The sequence below is a fragment of the Chiroxiphia lanceolata genome, chromosome 4 (assembly GCF_009829145.1).
Source record: "Chiroxiphia lanceolata isolate bChiLan1 chromosome 4, bChiLan1.pri, whole genome shotgun sequence".
Taxonomy (NCBI): domain Eukaryota; kingdom Metazoa; phylum Chordata; class Aves; order Passeriformes; family Pipridae; genus Chiroxiphia; species Chiroxiphia lanceolata.
The window spans coordinates 56,297,559-56,320,998 of record NC_045640.1 but is presented as its reverse complement, the minus strand read 5'-3'; the positions used below and the strand labels follow the sequence as shown (position 1 = coordinate 56,320,998).

At 50.3% G+C, this 23,440-nt stretch overlaps 3 protein-coding genes across 5 annotated transcripts in view; 2 read left to right on the top strand and 1 right to left on the bottom strand.

Moving 5' to 3' along the window:
* POLR2B (RNA polymerase II subunit B) overlaps positions 1 to 1,370 on the top strand; it is a 16,881-nt gene extending 15,511 nt beyond the window's left edge. Inside the window, exons 24-25 of the mRNA XM_032686943.1 lie at positions 31 to 226; positions 1,119 to 1,370. Of these exons, the coding sequence (XP_032542834.1) occupies positions 31 to 226; positions 1,119 to 1,208 (286 nt within the window). The 3' untranslated portion in view covers positions 1,209 to 1,370. The remainder of the gene's footprint in view (positions 1 to 30; positions 227 to 1,118) is intronic.
* On the bottom strand, positions 1,309 to 18,311 carry IGFBP7 (insulin like growth factor binding protein 7). Of its 2 annotated transcripts, none has more exons than XM_032686947.1 (5): positions 17,824 to 18,311; positions 5,370 to 5,479; positions 3,777 to 3,893; positions 2,995 to 3,121; positions 1,309 to 1,547 (listed from the first exon to the last, which is right to left on the bottom strand). In XM_032686947.1, exons 1-5 carry the CDS (start codon positions 18,302 to 18,304, stop codon positions 1,528 to 1,530), a joined length of 855 nt encoding a protein of 284 aa, XP_032542838.1. In that variant the 5' UTR covers positions 18,305 to 18,311; the 3' UTR covers positions 1,309 to 1,527. The 2 variants fall into 2 exon arrangements, with proteins under 2 accessions (XP_032542838.1, XP_032542839.1); XM_032686948.1 differs by having other exon boundaries at positions 1,312 to 1,547; positions 2,991 to 3,121.
* LOC116786398 (probable E3 ubiquitin-protein ligase HERC4) overlaps positions 17,420 to 23,440 on the top strand; it is a 24,514-nt gene continuing 18,493 nt past the window's right edge. Inside the window, exons 1-2 of one of the 2 annotated variants that reach the window (XM_032686945.1) lie at positions 17,420 to 17,672; positions 22,852 to 22,981. Coding sequence is in view for 1 of the 2 variants with exons in the window: in XM_032686944.1 (XP_032542835.1) it covers positions 22,827 to 22,981 (155 nt within the window). In the remaining variant the exon portion in view is untranslated. Of the gene's footprint in view, positions 17,673 to 22,826; positions 22,982 to 23,440 lie in introns of those variants that run through there. The other variant, XM_032686944.1, reaches the window with a different exon arrangement.

The following is a 23,440-nucleotide window of genomic DNA, read 5'->3' as shown; positions in this document are numbered from 1 at the left end:
TTAAGTGGGTTTTTTTTTTATTCTTTTCAGTGATGGTGGCCTTCGCTTTGGAGAAATGGAACGGGATTGCCAGATTGCTCATGGAGCGGCCCAGTTCCTGAGAGAAAGACTGTTTGAAGCTTCAGACCCATACCAAGTCCATGTGTGTAACCTCTGTGGAATCATGGCGATTGCAAACACCAGGACTCACACCTATGAGTGCCGGGGATGCCGCAATAAGACTCAGGTACGTGCGGTTTTCATCAGCCAGTGTTTCTCTTTGTGGGCAAGAGGAAATGCCACTCCAGTGAACAGGAGGATAGGGAAGTAAATATTTAAAGAAGCACCAGAACAATTGCTATTTTAGTTTCAAAACTGTTTTAAGTGTTTATAGTGACCTAGTTAATTTGGATGCTTCCTTATTAACTTCAGAGTGTTGGCTTGGCAGGAAATGCTGCTCAAGTATTGTACAGTGCAGAGTTTTCAGAAACTTTAAATGCTTGAGAGCTTATTTTTAGAAGTAAAACTCAGAATCACAGGAATTTAAGAGCCATCGCCCTTGTGACTGTCCCATGAAGATATTTATGCTTGCAGAGCTGGGTCCCCATGGGAGGCCTTTTGTGTTGCACTTTGGTGGTTTTTTTTTTTTTAATTAATAAAAGCCCTGCAGTGTGTGCTTGGTTACAGCACCATGTCAGGGAAGGGTGGCAGCAGAGATAAAAAGAGTTGCCTTGAACAGGCTTGTTGTTGTGCCAGGGAGTGACTGCTGCTCCTCCAGCAGTGGCACTGGGGTTAGAAATCAATGTGTGCTGGAAATCTTAACTGCACTTACTGCACATCAAGCACACTTGGCTGTGCACACGTTGCTGTGTTAAATGGCTCTTGTTTAGGATCAGATCCCTTGGTTGCAGGTTTTATGTTAAAAATGTGTTCTGGATAGCTGCTGTTGTAGCCTCTACAGACAGTCTCAGGCTTCCTTCTTGCTTTGGTACTGTCTGTGAGCAATTCTTGTTAAATGCTTTCATGCACAACTTCAGACTCGCTTTTGAGCCAAAAACTTGATGAGTTATTTGTTTAGAGGATGGTGGAAGTTGATGCCTAGGAGTGCTTATCACAAGACTTTCGAAATCTCTTTCCAGATATCTCTGGTTCGAATGCCCTATGCCTGCAAACTCCTCTTCCAAGAACTGATGTCTATGAGTATTGCACCTCGTATGATGAGTGTTTAGCCTTTAAAAGGGCTTTCTTTTTTTTTAAATTTTGAGACTGAAGTTCTCGGGTTTAGTTTCATTTTGTGTACGTTGCATTCAAAATACAGTTTTACTCATCTGCTGTGTGCTGTTCAAAAGTATGTTTATTTCCTGTAAATAGAATTAAAATTTGTAATCAAACTTGTGAATCTCTTTATTTGTGCATCTGTGAAAGAAGTGTGCAAGCAAATTGGGAGTCAAAGAATAAGGGAGTTAAGAGGGAATGATTAGTCAGCTAGAAAAAGCCAAAGCTTGCAGCTTTCCAAAATACTAATTTAAAACTGTGAAAGTCCTCACATCACAGCTCTGCACCATCATCTGTGGAAAAACAAAAACATGTTACAGTCTGTACTGTTCCAAGAGGGAATATTGCAACTTTGGCAGTAGCTTTGTGATCTTTTAGCTGAGGGTGAGACCTGATCCCTTCTTCCTTCCTTCTTTCCTTCCCTCCCTGCTGCAGGGGGATGATAATAAATGCATTTTTCTGTGCTGAGATCACCTGGACATGGGACACAGACTCTCAGTGTGTAGCTATGACGTCTGACAGTCTGTTCCATTAACCTTATCAATTTCCTTTAAGCTGGCAGCCTGCACTTACTTATCACCTGGCTCCAGCGTGCTGACTAGAGAGCTTTTCTACAGCTGAAAAGAAACAGCTGTAACACATGGGTGTTGTGTGTAAGAAATAAACTATGAGGCAATATACATGGTACTGCAGCCTCACAGTGGTTACTGTGAGAGAGGGAGTGAACATTTTCTGTTCCGGGGTATAAGCGTGCTGTTTGTGGCTCAATTTCATTCACATCCATAACTAAAGTGCTTGAAAAGGGATTAGAGACTAGCTAAAAACCATTAGCAGAGTTCTTATGCATGATATTTGGATTCATTTTAAGCTCTTAATTCAATGGCAAGTGCTGTTAATATTCTCCTAAGGGCAGTATTTCAGCTGTTCACAGACACAAAGATACAGAAAGTCACGACTGTATAGTTTGGATAAAGCTGCTGGGATTAAAACTAAGGATTATGTCCAACGCTGGATTTGGGCAGCACAGTATTCTCTACATGGATGCTTGGTTCCCAGTGCCTCTGCTTCTAGCATGGTTGCAGTTACTGTCCCAGCTACCCAGATTTATTCCTAAGCGTATGTGGATATGATAGTGATCCATCCTCTCTGCAGCTGGAATGAGGGTGGTTGGTTTGCCATCAGCTTTGCACACAGCCTGGCAAAGAGGACCTGCTGTGGCATATCTGTACCCTCCAAGGTTTGACACCCCAGAATGTAGAGAATATGGTAGGTGCTGGGGTGTTTCCAGGATGGTGGAGGTGCAGGGACTTGGCAGGAATTTAAGTGTTGAAGTTCCCCCTCTGCTTTAGGGCTGCTTGTGCCAATACTGCTTCCAGGAGAAATGGGCAGGTTTGGACGTGTCCAGAGAACACAGACAATATAAATAGGGCTGGAAAACCACTGAAAGTGGCTCTGCAAGAAACCCAGAAGGTATTTTTTAATTTTAATTTGGTATCTTTAATCTCCGGTACTTTACTGCACTTGGCAGCGTTCTCTCCCTTGAGAACTCTAGGAGCTAAGATTTGCTGGGAATGTTTGGCCAAACACAAAAAGCTGTGTGTTAAAACTGCTATTTTTAGGGGGGGGGGTTGTTTGTTTGGGTTTCTTTAGAAAGCATTAAACACAGGTGGTCCTTTTGTATCAAGTAACAGTAAACTGTTAGGGGAGAGAGCTGCTGAGTGTTCAGCCACACTTACCAACCTTTGGTCAGAGCTATTTCATGCAGAGTTTCCACAACGTGGATTTTTGCAGAAGCTGTTGCCTCTCCTTTGGCATTTGACGCATGGCACTCATATTCCCCAGCATCCTCTTTGCTCAGAGGGGATATCTAGGGGAAGAAACACACCCCCGGCCCTCCAATGAGCATCCCGTGCATGGTTAGAGGTGATTTTGTTTTAAGGTATCTTATGTAACTTGCTAATTGCTTGAGACATGATGAGATGAACAGAGTGCATGAAGGGGTTCACTCTTAGCAACCATGCTGACTGCATGCATTCTGTCAGCTCTAAACAGTCTGGTTCAGATTGTGGTGGGTCTCCTCAGTGGGGTTTGGGACAAGCACCCACTCCTGTGGGTGAGCCTAGCTTTCTTCTCTGCTTCACAGAGGAAAGGGCAGACTTGTAAGGGCTCCCCAGCTGTGAGTGGGTTTTAGGGATGCCTTCCTCTGTACTAGTTCCTTCCTAGTCATGGAGAGGGTCTCCTTCCCACTAACAGCAGCAGGAAAGTAATGAGATGTTTTTTTCAGTCTATCCTTTTCTGATCACAGAATGCACCCTTCTGCTGCATGCTGGACAGAGGTAGGATGCATGCAACAGGTAAGACGGGAGCAAGCAGCCACCCTTACCCTTCACCCCTAATTCACACAGGTTGTTTTCCTCCAAAGGCCCTATGTGTTGCCATTTGTCTTCTGTACTGTTGTTTGTTCATATTTGCAAACTGCCCTGTACTGTTTGTGCAGCTCTTTGCATACACAAAATACTTACGAGCACCCAGCCAGTCACTTCGTGTTTCTCGGGGCCCCCTCGGGTCTGGATAGCCAAGTTCTCCCGGTCCCCAGGCAGGAGCTCCATCCTCTGGACACCATACTGTCCTCGAATTATCTAAACAGAAGGGCAGAAACAGGTAAGAATTGCGGGCTTATTTATGCTGGAACTGCTAGAACCACACCCGCACACAGACAAGATCAACGCTAGCTTTACAAGAATGTGTTTTTCCTAGTGTCAGCATTTCACGTTACTGTCCACATGGTACTGCCCCAGTGCCTCAGCATCTGCACTGAGGCTGTGTTTCCCTGGCCTCAGCAGGAACAGATAGAGTGGCATGGTTTTCTGATACGGATGGTGCTGGGCAGTGGGATGTGCAAACATACCCTGCACTGACTTGGCCTCACAGAACTCATGTGCGTGTTCCCAAGGGTGTGTTTAGCCCATCAGTGCAGCAGCCTGCAGCTGCTGGCAGCTGTACATCAATCCAGTTCAGCAGGCTGGAGCAGCTGCCTTCTGGCTTGGGACTGAGAGACCACCAGGAGCTGACTGTTGGCCTTGTTTGGAGAGACTCCCCCACAACTTCCTGCTGATCAGGCTTTTTAATTTGGCAGCAGTAGAGAACTGAGTGTCCACCTGCATGACCTATCCTCTTCTCAACAGACCAGCAACAGCCCTGCATGTTTCTGCTGCAGCAAAACAGGCTGTCCCTCCTGGTGGCCACAGCATCGAGGAGAAAACAGCAGTGCAGTCTCTCCCCAATGCTGTGTATCTGAGCCCCGAGCCAAACACGGGGTAAGTGGTACTCAGCCCTTGTTATCACCATGTCAAGCAGTCTCTCGGCCATGAGGTAGAGGCACAAAAAGCAGAGTAGCATTGATAGTCAGTGTAAACTCAGCATCTACTCATAAACAAGCAGTAAACACTGCCTGAGTCAGCATGCCCACATTGCTCACCCAAGAGTCTGCTCTAGCACCCCTATGAATAAAGCTTACTGTCTTAGAGCAAATTTTGGGCCAATCTAGCTTTTTAGTCCATAGTAGCCTTAAGCTAGTATTGTTTCAGCTTAATTTTAAGGCCCTTCACAAGCGTCCACAAACCTGTGGCACTTGAGGAGGCTACAGGGGCTGTGCTGTGGCTCTCAGCCCTACAGCTACGATTTTCTCCGCTCAACACTGGCCCCTGTCCAAAGCCAGATGTTACCAGTGCTGCCAAGATCAACATGCTGCTGGCTACTGGAGACAACTGCCCCATGTGGTTCCTGTTCCCGACGATGTGGGCGATGTCTAGCCACCTCAGTCACTGCTGCCAGCAGGGTGACAGCAGGTCAGGGGACATTCCCTGCATGCTCCAAATATCAGGCACTACCAAGAGAAACATGTTCTGCCTCGGGATCAACAAGAGTTTAGAAAAAGCAATGACTAAAGACTAAGCAAAACCAAATGTTTGGGGGTGGACAGGGCTGCACAGATGAGAGAACTCATCAAAGAGGTGTGTTTCTACGGAGGGATCTGCTACGGTCCTTACGCTCACTATGCAGTTTCAGCTGCCTCAGATTTGCTGTGCTCTTTGAGCAACTAGCAGGACCCTTACCTTGTTCCAGATAAGGACAGGAGTTGGGATGCCAATGACTTCACAGCTCAGGTAGATCTGTGCTCCTGTCACATTCCAGATGTCCTTAGGAGGAGTCACAATGGAGGGTCCTGCAAAAAAGGGAGAAATGCTTTTAAGCTTGGGGTGACTACAAGCTGTCTCCTTGCTGAGCCTTTTAAGTGGGGCCAATCTGATGGGTTTTGAGGATGGGGTGAACGGGATCCCTGCTTGGAGCAAAGCTTGCAGGATTGATCCTACATCAAAGCACTTCCCTCTCTGAAGCAACACATGCATCCAGCCTTAAGCTGTTCAGACTGGAACCAGACAGAAACTCAAGTGTTGAGCAGTTCAGATCAGTCCATCTACTTGCAAGACAAAGGTAAGATAGTGTTTGTATTCTGTTATCTCAGGGGCTGAGCAGGCCTGTACTAACTGGCCTGGATGTGCTTACCATGCAGTCACCAAGTCAGCTGGCAGGGAGGAAAGCACCCCCAGGAGACAGGGTGCATCCCATCACTTTCTCATGCCATGGAGAGCTTGGCCAACTTGGCAGCATCTTTCTCCCTAGTATGATTTCAATCCCATGGCAGCTGGCTAGCACAATTCAATGTTACACTGCTCCTGTTTTACCTGTATGCAATACTCAGCCACAGGAGGCTGGCTGGAGGGTGGCAGAGCTCTCCCTGGCAGGGATCTGGGAAGGGACTAGGTAAATGCAGAGCTTCTTTTCCCCTGAGAGCTCCAGTTCCTGGTTAAATAGAGAATTCCTTCCAAAGCAAGATGAGAACAGTGTTGTTTTGCAGATCTGGCTGGAGATGTTTACCCCTCAGGCTGAGAAATGTTGGAGATGTAACCCATATCCCAGAAAGGGAAGAATGGCCTTTTTTATTCAATCCCTCTTTAGTGAGGCTGTTTTACAAAACGCAGCTATTAATTCCCCATAATAGGAAGTGCAGACCAAAGGAGCACACAGTGTTTATTTCCAGTTATTGAGAGCTTTAAGAACACAACAAACAGCTTTCCCCCTTCTGCTCTGAAGATGCAGGCAGTAACAGGAAACTAAAGCTCCCATTACGCTGAATCAGGAGAAGGCATTTCCTATATGCCTAACTGAAGCCCTTGGGTATGCTGGCTCACAGACCATGGCTTATTCTCAGCCCCATAAAAAAGGGGCAGATTTGGGTCCTGATGCTCCTTATGGGGGTCCTGAACGTGCATTGATTTCAGCCCTGCATGTGCACTCCCCCCTACAGCCATCACAGGCAGTGGGGAGCAGGTTTCCAGGTGCATCCCACCACACTAACATCTTCCCACAGAAAGGTGGTGTCTTTTTCCTCCTCAGGATCTGGGGTCAGATCCACACTGGTATTACCAGCCAAAGGGTATCAGCCATACTTCTGTTCTAACCCAAGAGATGCTGAGGTGGCTCGCCACTCCTGAGCAGCTGGTGTGATCCCAGAGAAGTGTGTGCTCTTCTCTTTTGAGACTTCCCTGTCCAGGAATGACTGTACATGGCCTGCTGGTGGGAAGCTGCTAAGAGCGGCTGCCTTCAATATTCTCTGTTACAGAAGTTTTCCAGTTCTGGTTTTGACAGGAGGCAGCTACAGAGAAGTTTTATGTGTAGCCCTGGGCGATGGTTGAAACCACTCCTAATGGTCAGCACGAGTGGTTTCCTGGCAGACACCACAACCCAGGTGCTCCTCATCTGCACAGGGCTGAGTCAAAAATTTAAGCAGCATTTCGTTACATGCTTATCCGTTTGTTGCTTGTGCTGCTTCATGAATTGATTCCTGTGCACCCGTCAAAAGAGGGGTGTGTCAAGAGTCACAGCACCCTTTCCCTTATGGAAAAGTGCTGGAGTTATCCTTGCCCCAGGTGGCTCAGAGCAGATCTGTACCAGAGCAGCCCATGCCCAGCTCTGCACTCTCAGCAACACCCCGCTGAAGGCTGTTCCCCCCAAATACACCACAAAAAAGGGGGGTGACCTGCACCCCCAGCCACAGCCCAGCCCCTACACAGCAGCGGGGCTGTGGCCAAGCCCAGGGCATTGAATCCCCATGACGGGGCCACCTCAGGTCACACGCTCTGCTCCCCTTACCCAGCACGGGGCAGTTTCCTGCACAGCCCAGCTGTTCTTTTTCCGGTGTCCCTTAAACAATAGGGACAATAGTGCACTTGGAAGCTCTGATGGGACCCTATGTTCCCAGGCGGCTTAGCTTGCACTTCACTCTGTGAGGGCCTCCAGCTGATGTGCACCCAGCAGAGCCTGCTACGGCTGCTGCCTTCTGCTCCAAACATGCACAACCCTCCATGTGCCAAGTGCCCTTCCTAGGGCAGAGCTTGGGGCCTGTCCCCAGCAGGCAGGGCTATGTCTGCCCCTGCACGACACCGTCCTCTTTATCACGGGTTACTGGAGTTCTCCATGAGGCAGGAGACACAGCTGCCCCCCAAATGACCACCATCTCCCACCACAGAAAAGGAGAGATCTTGACTTATGTTAAAAGCCAGGTGGATTTTAAGGCACTGTTATGCTCTTCCAGGATCTGGCTCAAGTCTTCCCTGGCTGGGAACTGGCAGCATTCATTCCACCACTAAACCCACTGCCTGAGGTCTCTCAGTCTTGGCTGCTGCTGAGTTTCCTTCTTGCCCACAGGTGCTTGCTTACCCTGCCAGGAGCATATCACACAAGGATTTTTCAGCAGCAACTGCTGGCAGGGGTAAAGAGAGAAAGAATGTCTACCCATCTCTCGGGCAAGGAGAAATTGTTTATCTTCTTGGAAAGGAGAAGTGCCTGCACAGCTTCACAGCAAAGCTCTGGCTGGCTTGGCACAGCAGCCACAGCACAGCAAGGGCCTGACTATTAAAAGGCAGTCCTGAGCTTGAGCTCGGGATGTACATCCTGATCTAACCAGGCAGAACATGACGTTCTGCATTTGGCTGCAAAATGAATTGGAAGCATCCACAGGCCTCCACCTCTATCCAGCACAGCTCTGAGGCCAGGAGGGAATACACATCCTGAGAGATGCAACAAGTGTCATGGGAAGAGTCACTGTGGACTCTCCGGACGTTTGACTTTAATCCATACAGCCAAAATTCTAGAGCTGTGCTTCTTCCGCCACTAAAAATAAATGAGAAAGGCCAAGAAGTCAGCAGATTTAAAGTCAAATCACAACAGGCCACAGCAGTAGCTAGACTCCTACTACAAGTGGGCTGACACTCTTGTGCATGGCCCTCACCCTGCTTATTGCCTGTTCTGGTCCCACTCACGCTCTCTCCCACAGTCCCCCAGAGCAGACAGAGCTGGACAGATGACACAGCAACAAGAGATGCAGGGGATGGCAGAGCCTTGCAAGCACTTCCGAAGATGTGAAGACATTCCCCCCTCCAAGTCACCCTCTTGCTTTGGGAATTCCTGTGAAGGAAGCAAGGCCACCATGTGTTCAGCAGAGCTGGAAACAAGCCCACCCTGTACAGAACAGATGTCTTGATTCCTGCCAGCAAGGAGACCCTCAGCCATCATCCTACAGCCTGCACCTGAGAGGTCTTGTTGCTCTACTTGCAGCACTGCCCCCATGGGGGAATGTTTCTCCATCTGCCTCCTTCGGGCTGAGGACCTGCGGGCTGCACCTGCTGATGGAAATGGTCATGGTCATCACGATCAAGGTGGCCAAGTGGTCTCCACTGCCCCCCAAGGCCTGCACCACGGGCACTGCTGATGTGCAGATGCTCCCTGCAGGACTTGCCCTGACTGAGCAGAAGCTCCTTGGCCAGGACAGCCCCGGCTCTTGATGGAGATCAGCTGCTCTCCACAGGCACTTCAGGCATTTCCTCAGCGCTCTGCCCATTGTTTGTTAAACAAATAGCTCTCCCCAGCTCAGGATGGGGCTTTTTACAGAGGCCCAGAGCTCATTCACCCCGGGAGAGAGCCTGACCATTTGTGCAGGGACTATTTTTTTCTCCAGATTGCAGGGAGCTGACAGCCTGCATTATGTCAAAAGCAGCAGCTGGAGAGGAGTTCCCATTGCTGTTGTGTAGTTGCTCTTCTGCTGCAGCAGCATGTGGCAGAGCCCGACTTCCTCGATGAGGATGTCTTTTGGCATCTGTTCCTGAGACCCCTCCCCACGCCAGGCACCTCTTCTCTGCTCAGCCACAGCAGGCAGAGACCTGGCATCTCCCAGCTCACCCATCCGCCTCTCACTGGTACCTGGACGGTCTGTCACAGCTCAGGGTTACCTCATCCTCACTGATCTTCCTTTGGTGTCCACACACACAAATAAAAACTGCACAGCAAGCAGAGCAATAACTTTTCTGTTAAAATCAAGGGGCCTACAGGCATGTCACTAAAGGCAAAAATAGGCTGGACACTAAGCACTGTGGGTATGCCCTGGTGCTTGGGTGTGTGCGGGAAGTCCAGAACACGAACACACGAAGCCACGCACCAGACGCTGAAGCTCACCTGGGTGTCAGCTTGGTTCCCAGCCAGCCCTCATGAGCACTGCTGTGCCACAGCCCCAGGTCAAACACAGGCTGGGAACACTCCCTGTGAGACGGCAAACCAAAGCAAAAACTAAACATTGTTCACTCTAACAAGCTATTGCAAGTCTGAAAATAGACTCCAGTCTCTTAAGTTGCTGGCAGAGTATTTTCCCTTCAAAATTACTTTATATGGAAAAGGGGAAACCTTCCATAAGCAGCATCTACTCATTTTAGCTGGCATGGCCTCAGCTGCTCCCTCCCAGGTCAGTGCTCTGTGAGAGGCAGCAACATATACAGGAAGTGCTTTTGGCCTTCCCCACTCCCAAAGCTGCCTGCTGCTTTCTGGCAGACTTACAGGCCTTGTTCTTTACCCCTTTCTGAAGGCATTTTTCATCTTCCTTTAACCTGGCTTTGAAGAGACTAAGGAGTTACAGAAGGAAGCTGCAAGACATCCGCACCAAAGTAGATGTCGGATGCTATGTCTGTTTGGATGCTCCACCTCAGACTTCAGCAGCCCAGTGACCCTGGAGAGGCTGAAAATGCGAATGCAGCTTTGCCCCAAGTCCTGGAGGCTTGAGACTGAGTCAGTGTGAGGAAGGGCCCTGGGCCACCATCTATCTGCCATGGAGCAACTCCTGCTTTCCACACCACTAGGCTCAGCGTGGAGCAGACCAGTACTGCTGGAAATCCCACCCCTGCTGATTTACCATGGTTTGGGAACGCTGCCTTCAGAGACCTTGTGCATGACCTTTATATCACAGAATCATAGAATGGTTTGGGTTGATCATCCAGTTCCATGAGCTAAAGCCTGGAAAGAATGTGAAAAGCTTGCAGTGGGAGACACAGAAATAAGGCATGGCAGCATTTATGCATGGAAAAGCAAGCAGGGCTTGCAAAAATCCAACCTGATTAGACTTGTTACGTAGTAATCTCCTATTTAGTTGTAACCTCAATCAACCTCAGCCCAACAAAGGATTAAACACATTTTTTTAAACACAGCATGCCTTTCCAGCATTAGAAAAAACAAACATGGGGTGGAATTTGCTGATCAGTAATCATTCCTTCCTAGTGAATTTGGACATGCTATGATGACTGAGAACGAAGACACAGGTGAAATATGGGATCCTCCTGGGCAGTGAAGGTTTTGCATAGTCCCCAGAATACTGCTGCTCTCCAGGACTCTGCCAAGTAATATATTAAACAACTTCCATAGTAGATTTTAGCATAGTAACCATTAAAACTCAAGCTCCAGTGAACCAAAACTTTTTCATCTAACTAAATGCCTTTTAAGGAGGAATTTACGGCCTATGCTACAACAGTGAAAAACCCCAATTATACATGAATTTTAGAAACACCAGCAGTGTTTTTGAACACTGAACAGCAGTGAACAGCAGCATTCAGGAATCAGTCCTGAAGGGCAGTGGAGTCCAGGAAGGCTGGATGTGCTTTAAAAAGGAATTTTTAAATATTCAGGAGCAGGCTGTCCCAGTGTGTAGAAAGACAGGTCACTGGGGGAAAAGACCAGTGTGGTTAAACAGAGAACTTAGGCTGGAACTTTGGAAAAAAAGTGAATCTACCATCTCTGGAAGGAGGGTCAGGTAACTTGGGAGAACTATAAGGATGTTTTGAGGTCATGTAGGGAGAAGATTAGAAGGGCCAACGCCCAACTAGAACTGTTTAATCTCTTTATTGATGATCTGTATTGAGTGCACCCTCAGTAAATTTGGATGACACTAAGATGAGTGGGAGTTTTGATGTGCTCAGGGGTGGGAAGGCTCTTCAGAGAGACCTGGACAGACTCGGTCAATGGGTCGAGGACAAACTGCATGAGGTCCAATAAGGTGAGGTGCCAGTCCTGCACTTGGGTCGCAGCAACCCCATGCAGTGCTACAGGCTGGGGGAGGAGTGGCTTGAGAGCTGTTCAGCAGAAAGGGACTCAGGGTTGCTGGTTTACAGATGGCCCAATATGAGCCAGCAGTGTGCCCAGGTGGCCAAGAAGGCCATAGCGTAGCCAGCAGGAGCAAGGAAGTGATCATCCCCCTGTACTTGGCACTGGTGAGGCCGCACCTCAAGTACTGCATTCAGTTCTGGGCCCCTGACTTTTAAAAGGACATCGAGGTGGTGTAGTGTGTCCAGTGAAGGGCAACAAAGCTCTAAAAACGTCTAGAAAACAAACCCTGTGAGAAATGGCTGAGGGAGCTGGATTTGTTTAGTCTTGAGAAGAGGAGGCTCGGGGGGACCTCATCGCTCTGTACAACAACCTGAAAGGAGGTTTTAGTGAGGAGGGGCTGGTCTCTTCTACCGTACCTTCAGTGAGAGGACCAGAGGAAATGGCCTTAAGCTTAGACAGGGGAGAACCAGATTAGATATTAGAAAAAAAAAATTCACTGTTAGGGTGGTCAGGCATTGCAATAGGTTGCCCAGGGAGGTGGTGGAGTCACCATCCCTGGACGTGTTTAAGGGGTGTCTGGATCTGGCGCTGGGTGAAATGGTTTAGTGGTTTAGGGGTTACCAGTGTAGTGCTGGGTGGATGGTTGGACTTGATGATCTTAAAGGTCTCCTCCAACCTTGATGATTCTATGATTAAACCTGAGCCCTATAAACTCTCTCACAAAATCCCAAAGCGCTGTGTGCTGGGAAATCAAGCACCACACTGAAAAATATCACATCCCCACATCACCCTCCATGTGAAAGGACCCCGTGGTACCAAACAAAAGGCATAACCCCACCACGCACCTGCACAGCTCTGCTCTGCCATGGACTCTCTGCATGCAGAACAAAAAGGCTGGCAAGATCCACCTGCAAGCACAACGCTGTCCTTTGTGGTAGAAGACAGCAGGCAGAAGGCCACTGCTGCACTGCCTAATCCCATTTGATGCAGAAACCCAAACCAGCTTCTCAGGAAAGTTAGGGAATTTGATTCATTTCCAATTACAGATGACTTAGCAAAAACTTGTCTAAATCTTTTACCAGTAAAGACAAAACCATTTATAAAATGTGGAGATTCTTTAAAGTCCCTTAAAATCCAGGAAAGGATGAACAGGAGGAAAGAACTAGGGCAATCTAAGCCATTTGTTAACAAATCTGGAAGAATTTCTTGCAAAATGTGATTAGGTATGAACTATGCTTTGTGGTGTCTAAAAGAGTTAAGAGCCTTTGATTTTAAGGCAGGTGTATCAGGAGAAGATGAGCCAATGTCAGTGATAACAGCAGTCTGCCATCTCCCACAAGGTTTTTTCCCAAACCCCTGTTTTTGCTCTACCCTGGTAGTGGATTAAAACAATAAAACAAACCACCCTCAAAACTAAGATATTTCTGGCAAAGCTTCACCAGCTGAATTTGGATGGAATGACCCAACAGATGTGATTTATGTTTCTTGTTTTGAAGTTGACCTGTGGGAACTTGGCACCTCTTTGCTTGCAGTGCAGATGTAGCTTTATGGTACACTGGAGCATCAGCAAAGCAAAACCACTGATGGGGTAATGTGGCAGGAATTTGGGGGCGGGGGGTTGGTGTTACTTGTCCCTGGGGCAGTCAGTCTCCATGAGAGCCTGGCAGTCACAATCCTACATCCATCAATCTGTTTTTTAAGCCTTGTGGACAGCCAAGAACCTCACACCCAGATTTTCCTGAGCCCCAGAGCTGGTGGGTGGCACCTTAGCAAAAAAAAACCTTCCAGGAGGGATGTTGTCTGGGCTTCTGGGAAGCCAAAATGATACCTCTCTGGAGGGAGCGCACAGCTCCAGTGACTGGGATCTATCTCCTTGCTGGTGAGATTTAGGCAAGTTTAGTCCTGGTTACAGTCAGCTTTAAAAGAATCTCTCCTGGTTCTGCTGTTCATAAGCTCTGCAGCCTGTGGGATGGATGCTGCAAGGTGCTGAGCCCTCATCTCCATAAGAAAAACCACTGCACATTCCCAGTGCTGGGAAAAGACTTTCATGGAGCCGTGGAGCTTTAAACCACATTCAGATCAACAGAAATAAAGCAGACTGCTTGGCAAGCCAGCAAATTTACCCTTCACATAGAGAGGCCCTCAGTTTCCACCTCCAGGAGGTCTTTGTAGGTAGGTACAAAGCAGCACCAGTTCCCTAGAGAGTGAAACACTGTCTCTGATGTCTGTTGAGAGCCTCTTTGTGGTACACTGACTGGGCAAGGACGGGCACTTGGCTTCCACCAGGAGAGAAGTGAGCACAACACACAGACAAATCCTTGACCGACAACAGCAAAACCACCATAAGACCCCGACCCTGCTGGAACCAGTATCGGGGACTTCAAATCATTAGGCCTTTGGGCTGTAATGAGGCAACTTCAGCAGTATTTCCAGCAGTTACAACACGTCTCTCGAAGCAGGTATTTGCTGGTAGCTAATGATAACAGAGACCCAGGGGTATTTGTCCCTTCTTGCACTGGTTAGGCAACAAGTTCGTGCCTGGTATTTTTCAGCTCAGAGAGATCATCGTGCCAGAAATCTGGATAGCTTTTTTGATGGGGGTTGATGCTTTGAGGTTGTTTTTCTGCTTGGCTTGAGCTGAGCCATGCAACCCTAATTCTTTTTGCCAGCTGGCTTTGGAGGGCAGTGGGTACCACAGTCCTCCTGTCCCAGGTCCTAGCTGGCAGTAAACAGCCTCAGTGTGTGTACTGTGTGCAAAATGAATTTCAGCCTGCATTCCTGAAGCCACCAACTCTATAAAGAGACTCTTCTGAACATCTGTGCACAGCTGTGTGACAGCAGCGACAGAGGGCAGCTCCCCAGCTGTCAGAGCAGCCTCCCCTCCTGCCAAGGGTCCAGCAGAGGAGGCATCCCTGTATCAGGCTCTGCATCTGGACCTGCCCTACCTGCAGGACCTGGCAGCAGACTTAAGTGTGGCTGCATTTTCACAGGCAGAGAGCAAAGGGACAATCCATTTAAAGGTAATGTTGGAAAACAGATGGAAAACTTCACAGCATCCATCTCCTGCATCCTCAGCCCTGGGATTAGCTACAAAGAGGCTGCTGGGGCACATGGGTAGAGACAGGATGCAGGTAGTGGCTCCCTAACAGGGAGCAGGGCAAACCCAGAGCCAGCTGTGAGTGCAAGTGTGAGGGCAAAGTAGGAGCTCAGCCAGGAGAGAGCACCCTGGCATCACTGCTTGCTCCTCCAGAGCAAAAAAGCAGACAACTTTGCTGTACCCTGCTGGCACAGCACAATGGCAGCCAGGCAGCTTCAAGGAGTTGGCAATCAAGTAGGATGCCTTTTTCCAGACATCCCCAACAGTCCTGCCCACATGCAACCCACTCCATAAAGGACTGACTGGATCCCTGCATCTGCCAAGTGCACATATATCAAGGGTTATTTCCGTCCTTTCAAATTCTTCTCAACTGTGTCTTCCTTTGCCCTCCAGCAGGAAGTTTTGGCTGCAGCGGAAATACCTTTTTCTGCATGGCTTCACGATTTTTGTACAAAGAACACAGACATCACATCTGAGAAGTCTGGGAAACAACCAAGGACAAGGTCAAGGCGAATTATGCAGGGCCAAGAATGGGCTCATTCCTTTTGCTATTTAAAAACAAAAGAAACATCCAATCGGACATGCAAAACAAGCCCTCCCTCTCCAGGAACAACAAAAAAACCCACAAAAACACTCCCCCCCCCCAAAAAAAAAAGGGCAATCAAACACAGTTATGATCCACTGCTGGAAACATATTTTTCTGGATCTCTTCTCAGAGATTCTCTTGAAAGGCTGCTCACTCTTGGACCCAAAGGATTTGGTTCTTATAGTCCAATGAGGGAAAGCAGACATTTCAGAGCCAATCTGCCACAAGCAGAAAGTCCAAGAGCCCTGTCACCCAAGAACTCTTTCTGTGCGAAAGATTTCACACAAATGACTGATGCAAGCAGGATCCTGCCTGTTTGTGGTCTCCCTGTGCAGGATTCCAGCTTAGATAGTGCCTTAAGGAGATCACATCTATTTGTGGTGGGAAATGGCAAAAGCTAGAACTTCCACTCTTTGACTCCCACAGCACCCAGGTTCTTCTAGAAACCCAGAAAACTGCTGTCTCCTATCTGGAAAGATACTGGAAAAGGCTCTACACCCTGTGGGGATGATTGGATGGATGTTCTCTCCTGTCATTGTTTCAAAATCCATATAGAGATTACAACTTCCCACTCCTTCCCACCCAACAGTCCTAACTGCCAGGAGGCCCTTAGGGCTACAGAAATACTTCCAGATGTCTACCACGTGTGTGGGATGAGTCCTTGCTTCTGTTGCAAGTCACAGAGCAACACATATCACCAGAAGGTGGTCCATGGCACAAGAAAGGTTCATGCAGCCAAGGGAAATCTCAGAAGAATTGGTTGCATCACCACTGCTGAGCAGCCCACATCCATCCTGCTCCCTTCCCCGAGATGCTGGGTCAGAGCTCTCCCAGCAGCAGGAGCCAAAAGAAGAGCAGCTCCCCAGAGTGATGGAGGAGGGCACATTTTGCCAGTGGTCAGCACCACATACTCCAGTGACATTCTTAAACAACAGGTAACAGCCTGTTTGAGGCTGGCATGTCAGTGGCCTCTCACCATTCTCTGCCCAGCAGCTCATGTTTGCACTGACCTCATCAAACTCTGTCTCCAAGCCCCACCAAGTTAATGCAGATACAGTACGGGAGGAACACAGGGAAGTGCAGCCAAGGGTTGGGATAGTATCTTAAGAATATCCATACCTGTTCTACAACAAACTCCCAGGTGACTTTGGGCAAGACAAGTGAGAACACAGCCTTCTTCTCAAGTATACACCTGAAGCATGACCTCAGAATCTTTCAAACCCATCTGCTCACTTGTCTGGGCAGGCAGGACCAAGTAGCAAAGATCTTTAGGACTGCTTTTTAGGACTGCTGTGACCATCTCCTGAGTCCACTGGGCAGGAAAGGCTCCTTCCAAATAGCAGACAGAGGCACTGAGACCATTCTCATCTCACCCCACATTACCCTGAGGGCTGAAACTCCTTCCCTCCAAGAGTTAACACTATACCACAGTGTTTCTGGCTAATATGTAAGCCTAATGTTTTGCACAAGGTTTGTGAAAAGCCACACAGGCCATTTAATGGGCAACATCAAAGCACATAACCTAATCCTTACCCAGCCTTTCATGCCTTCCTTGGGAGTTTCGGAAACATTTTTTTGCAAGCATACTTGGCCTCAGTTATGGGAAGAAAGCAAAGGAGGAGGTGGAGGTTGTGACCTGCACATACTGTGTTTATGAAAACGCTCCTCCACCAAAACAGCACTGGCGCTGCAATACTGTCCTTGAGACGTTCAGTATATGGTTTCCCTGATATGTCTCATCCCTCCTTCCCTCCCTCACTCCCTCCCTCCCAGCCAAATGCACTCTCAGAAGCCAGAATTTCTAGTAGAGGCTTTGCAGCAGAACAATTTCTTCCTCGAGCACCATCCCTAAGAAAAAGCTTAGGATGAATCAAGCTCCTGGTTGGAAATGTTTCAAGTGCAAACCACTGCATGCAGCTCACAGGAAAGTCACTGCTTGTTTTCATTTTGAACCAACACAAGCCAGTGAATTTCTGTTGCTTTCGCATCCATTTTATCATTTCCTTTCCTCGCAGGTTGCAACCTTCCTGGTCAGAACTCTCCCCCGGATAAGCTCAACCCTTTTGTCCCATCTCACAGGAGCGCAAATTGCAACCTGCAAGGCAAAGTACGAAAAGCGGGGCCGCGTAGTTCCAGCGCCGCTGGAAGCCAACAGCGAGTGCCCAAGTTCCTTTGCACTTCTGTGGCTGGTCTGAAGCGTCACTCCAAGTTTAGGGCAGCGCTACCCGACCGGGACTCTCCGGTCCATTTAAGGTGGGTCTGAACTCAACTTCACTCTACAAAAGAGCACCTCGATGGGACCAAACAGCACGGAGGAGCACTCGGGAGGCGCAGCTTCTTCCCCGTGCAGTCGGGCAGCGGAGCGGACACCCCCCCCTCCCGCACCCCGCTCCCTTCCCCGCACCTTGCTCGCAGGCTCCCTTGCTGCGCTGGCTGATGGCGGGCTCCCCGCGGCTCTGTGCGCGCAGGCTGGCGGCTCGGAGCTGGCAGCCGCTGCCGTAGGTGAGCCCGTCGCTGCCGCACACCGGGTAGCGGCTCTTGCAGAGGCACACGCCGGGCGGGCCGGAGGCGGGGAGCCCCGGGCCGCTCTTCGCCTTGCGGCGCTGCCGGCTCTTCACGCACTCGAGTCCCGGAGCGCAGCGTCCTCCCGCGGCGCCGCCGCCGGCCCCGCACGCCTCGCCCTCGCCGCGCCCGCACTGCCAGCAGCACCCGCAGGCGTCCCGCACCCGGCCCAGCGGGCACCCCCGCGCCGGCAGCGCCGGGCATCGCGCCGGATCGCAGGGCCCGCAGCCCCCCGCCGCCGCCCCCGCCGGGGCGGGCACCGCCAGCGCCGCCAGCAGCGGCAGCGGCAGCAGCAGCAGCAGCAGCATCGCGGAGGGCGGCATGGCGGCACGGCGCCGCCCGCCCCCGGCACCCGCTTTAGCCGGCGCCGAAGGGGAAAACCCCTCCCCGGCGGCGCCGCCCCGGCCCCGGCCACGGCCACGGCCCCGGCAGCGGGGCGCCGCCGCCCTCCCGCGGCCGCAGGACCCTCCGCGCCGCCGGCCCGGCTCCCCCCTGCGCTGCCCCTCCCGGCTGCCCCGCGCTCGGCTCTGGCGTCGAGACTGTCCCCTCGCTTCTTCTTTCCGTAGAAAGGGACTCGGGGGTGATGGCTGACAGCCGGCCCAGTGTGAGCCAGCAGTGTGCCCTGGTGGCCAAGAAGGCCGATGGCATCCTGGCCTATATCAGCAATGGTGTGGCCAGCAGGACCACGGAAATGATCATCCTCCTGTACTCGGCATTGGTGAGACCGCACCTCAAGTATTGCATTGAGTTCTGGGCCCCTAATTTCAAAAAGGACATTGAGGTGCTGGAACACGACCAGCAAAGGGCAACAAGGCTCGTGAAAAGTCTAGAAAATGTGTCTTATGAAGAACAGCTGAGGGAGTTGGGTTTGTTTACTCTTGAGGAGACACAGGGGGGACCTCGTTGCTTTCTACAACTACCTGAAAAGAGGTTGTAGTGAGGTGGGGGCTGGTCTCTTTTACCATAGCTGCAGTGACAGGACCAGAGGAAATAGCCTTAAGCTAAGACAGAGGAGATTCTGATTAGATATTAGGAAAAAATTTTTCAGGGTGGTCAGGCATTGGGATAGGTTGCCCAGGGAGGTGGTGGAGTCACCATCCCTGGAGGTGTTTAAGAGGTGTCTGGATCTCGCTGGGTGAAATGGTTTAGTGGTTTAGGGGTTACCAGTGGTAGTGCTGGGTGGATGGTTGGACTTAATGATCTTAAAGGTCTCTTTCAACCTTGATGATTCTATGACTCTTGCCACCCACCCATGCTTGGCTCACAGCCATCAGCTGCGGGGGGGTGGAGAGGCCCTGGTGAGCCCATTGGATTCCTGCAGGAGATGAAGAAAAAGAGAGCTGTCAGGTTTCTTTTGTACATACTGGGGACAACATTGTTGCCTGCTGCTGCTTGCCTTAAGCTTACCTTAGCTTGTGGCTCCTGCCCCAGGATGGCTGCTGAAGGGTCCCTGAGGGCAGGGCGCTGTTGCCACTGGGAATATTCCTCAAACAGTGCTGGGCAATGCTCTGTCAAAACAGTGCCCTCAAAGTGCCAAACCAAAAGTGCCACCTGCTGATAAACCCCTCATGCAGGGGCAGCGGGGCAGCACAGGGTGCTCTCTCTGCCCTTGCTCTCATTCCCCGCCCTCGGGCCTGCCTGTGACTGTAGGAGCTGCATCTCCTGCAGGACGGTTCAGGACGAGACAATGCTCAGCCTTGGTTCTGTCAGGGCCTGTGTGACAGGTGCTGCTCTGGCACTCCAGAGTGGAGAAGGACAGAGGTAGTTGGTGTCCCTCGCTGTGAAACTGAGGGATGCAGCAGTGCCCTGTATGGGTTGCCAGCAGCTGAGCCCTGCTGGGTGGCCCCTAGGTCAACGTGTCCCTTCCCATGCAGACAGCAGCTGGAGCTGTGACTCTAGCCGGCTGAGAGGGGCTGCAAGTTCCCTGTGTTCCCAAATTTGCTCTGGAGGGATTGACCCACTCATGCCTGTTCAGCTGCTGACACTGTGGGAACAGGCTCCCACTGCGTGCTTCCTTGGCTCCCTGGGGGCCCAGCGTGAGACATTCCTCCGTTTCTCCAGGGACCATGGTATCTGCATACATGTTCTTGGATTTCTCCATTCCTCTCTGAAAGTGCTCCGTGCTGTTCTCTTGGGAGAAGAGCTGCCCTCATAAGCAAGCAGTACACCAAACTCGAGGAGTTTGACACATTTTGTTGTTGTTGTGTTGTGTTATGTTCTGCTTTAGTTTGGTTTTTATGGGCAATTCACTAGAGAAGTGATGAAAAGGGGGTGAAATGTACAGAGGGACACATCCGCCCAATCCAGTTCTAGTTACAAAAAACATTTTGCACAGTTCACCTCTTTATCTCCTGCCAGTTGCCAGGCATCTCCCTCATGGACCCCCAGATTCCTGTTGGTTAGAGTATCACAAGCCCTGATACTCTTGAGCAGAGAATGGCAGGGTGTTTAATTAGTCTGCAGTAGCTTACCAGAGCAAGCTTTTCTGACATGTCGCTGTCAGCATTCCACTCAGCAGGAGGAAAAATGTACCTCCAAAAGGAGGAAGGACGTCGACACATTCCCTTTACTCTCCTTCCCTCGAACCTCTTCCTTTCCATGTAGGCATGGAATGCCTTTGCCTCTGCTTGGAGCAGTTTTTCTTTCCGGGGAGGAGGCCTCAGTTCATACTTTGGTGCAGAAGGACCTCTAGTGTCCCTTCGGAGTTCGTGCTTTGGCATCACCGCTGTAAGGTCGGTATTTCTCTATCTCAAGACCTTCGTGTGTACTGTGGAAGGAGATAAGACGCACATACTGCCTGTACGGAAGAGGCTGGGAGAAACAAGGCTGGGTTGCTCCTCCCTGGGCAGAAGTCAATTACTGTGAGGAAAGCTCACCTTGCTTTGCTTCTACGGCTCCTCTGCAGTTCTTCCACATCCCTTTTTCTTCACCCCAGGGACCTCCGTGTGCCTTTTTGTGCACCACAGGCTGCTCCACTTAAATACATCACATTAGATGCTCCTGCTGTCTCAATAATGAATTTTCCACTGTGTTTCAGTGAGGGCCAGTAATAGTCTGTAGATTTGCGTTGTGGTTCTTCGGACTTTTGTAGAGTTCCCCACCAAAATCTGTGCTTAGTATTCAGCAGCATAAACTTTTCTTAAGCAGATTTAATTTAATTTATCAGTGGCAGCTATTAGGAATACAACAAAAATGCTCTTATGTGTTAGGATCCGTTTCATCATTCACATGGGTATCCCTTATTTCATCACCAAGACGGTCCTGCATTCATCACTCCAGTGAGACAGTGTCGGAGGTGGGGCAGGCTGGGTGGCCTTTCCTGGTGGGGGAGAAGTTTCCAGGGTCTTTGAAGGCAGGGGGAGATTTAGCAGACGAAAGAGACTGTGTGAGAATGGAAGCAGACAGCTTTTAGATGTTGGTGTATTTCCAAATCGAGCGTTTCGCTTGCGGTTAGACTTCTCCCAGCCAAGCAACTCCTCTGGATTTGCGCGGGCTCTTACTCGGGATACAGTTGAGCAGCAAAGTAGATCTATCGACTCTTTACAGGATGGACACGGGCGGGTCGCTCTCCGAACTGAATAATTAAGTCAAACGGGTGCCTTTTCCACATGGAAGACCCCACTCGCCTTCTGGTTTCCCCTCTCCTCCCACCCGGGCAGCAGCCGCCTCCGCAGGCTGAGGAGAGCCAGGAGCCCACCGGAGCCCAGCAGCTCACGCCTTTCCAGCGCAAGGGTCAGAGCTTCCCCGCTCTGGACTTTGCGGTGCCGGGGATCCCTCCCGCTCCTCCTCCCGCTGCCGCAGCCCCTGCCGAGTTTCGGTTTCCATTTCCCCGCCGGGGCGTTCCCGGCGCTGTCCCGGGCGCTCCCGAGCTGCCGGGCGGCCGGCGGGCGAGGAATGGCAGGGGGACGTCGGCGGGAGCAGCGGCGGGGCCGACAGAGCGGCTCGGGAGGTACCGACCGGCGGGAGCGGCGAGGGCGGGAGGGGTGAGACATCCCCGGGATGGGTCAGCGCGCTGAAGTTGGAATAATCTGCTGTGCGGCCCCTTGGGGAGGAGGAACCTCTGCGTAAGGGGCTTAAACTTTTCCCAGTGCGCAGCACTCGGAGCGGGGGGGCTGGAAGGAGGAAGACCATGCCGGGGAATAGACAGGAATTTTCTTCTCTAGTTCCATGTTGGAAGTGTGAGGAGGGTGAGCAATGAGTCTCCAGAGGTGTTAGGGAAATCAGGACAGGCTTTGCCAGTGACCACCTTTCACACTTGGACATCCTGAGTCTCAGACAATTATGCTGCTGCAGGGCTACATGCAAGTAACTGAGTAGAACAGGTACCTCAGGGTCAGGAAAGCATCTGCAGCCCCTCAGCTGTAGACAAGGAGGGACTTCCTTCTGCTCTAAATAGGCAATGCGTGAATTTTTTGTCCTTGCTTCTCCAATGTCATGCAAAACGTTTGACTTGAGGCATCCCATCCCCAAGGAGGTGACAAATCTGGGGGGGTCAGATGCCTCAGGAAGTGCTTTGTTTCCCCCCAGACACTCTCAATAGATGTGCAAAAGTAACAGACTCCGCTTGTGCTGACTGATTTCACTGGTTGTCTTGGGAGCTGGTGGCACATCAGCCTGAGAGATGGGAAAAGGTCTTTTAGTGGTAGCCAGGAGAGTCACCCAGCATGAAACCAAGCAGTGGGTAGGTAGGACACTGAAACCTTAAGGAGCCTGAGAAAATAAGTCATACACACTTGTTTGACTTTTTCCTGAGAAGCAGGAGCTGTTGCTGAAAACAGTAACACACAGAGGTCTTGGGGAGGGGGCCGAGGTGGTTAAGATGCCTGCTGCCTTAGCGTGACCGCCATGTCTGTCTGTCTGTGTTCTGCAGAGCACGCACAGTTGCAGAGGAATGAGGTGCAGTGCTCAAACCATGATGGAACACATAGGCTCATTCTCTCCCATGACGGGAAGGTTTCTGAACACTGGGCTAAAACTCCAGCAAACTGCTCTAAAACAAGGTAAGCAGCTGTCATGGGGTGGAGGTATGGATGGCAATGGTCTGAAAAATGCAGCCTGCTTTTCCTGAAGGTAACATCCAAGAGAACGAGTCCTGTTTCTGTTGTAGAGAGGGGACTGGAACACATACATTCCTAATTACCAAATCTTTATCTTCTTTTTTAACCCAGCAAGAAGTGCACAGATTTTGAGATTGATACCAAGGTCTGAGCTGCATGGGATGCACATGAGACAGGTTTCTCTCAAACTTAGTAAGGATCAGTAGTACATACCAGAATAATGCAGATAACTTGCAAACCACACATGGCTTGGGAAAACTGCGTGTGAAAGACACAAGCATATCTGAACCTTACCACCTTCTGATTAAGCTGTGAGGGTAACCATCATGTACAAATGGCCCAGCAGTTTGCTGTGTGATTTTCTGTTAGCTTGGCCTGAGCCTGATTCTTTTCCAGCTTACC

Bases quoted from the DNA above. Each gene is read 5' to 3' on its own strand.
- IGFBP7 (XM_032686947.1), bottom strand. From the start codon at position 18,304: ATGCCGCCCTCCGCGATGCTGCTGCTGCTGCTGCTGCCGCTGCCGCTG. The intron at 3,122-3,776 runs GTAAGTATTTTG...TTCTTCCCCTAG, and splicing joins AAGTGACTGGCTGGGTGCTC to ATATCCCCTCTGAGCAAAGA. The intron at 1,548-2,994 runs GTTGGTAAGTGT...GTTTTTCCACAG, and splicing joins TGAAATAGCTCTGACCAAAG to ATGATGGTGCAGAGCTGTGA.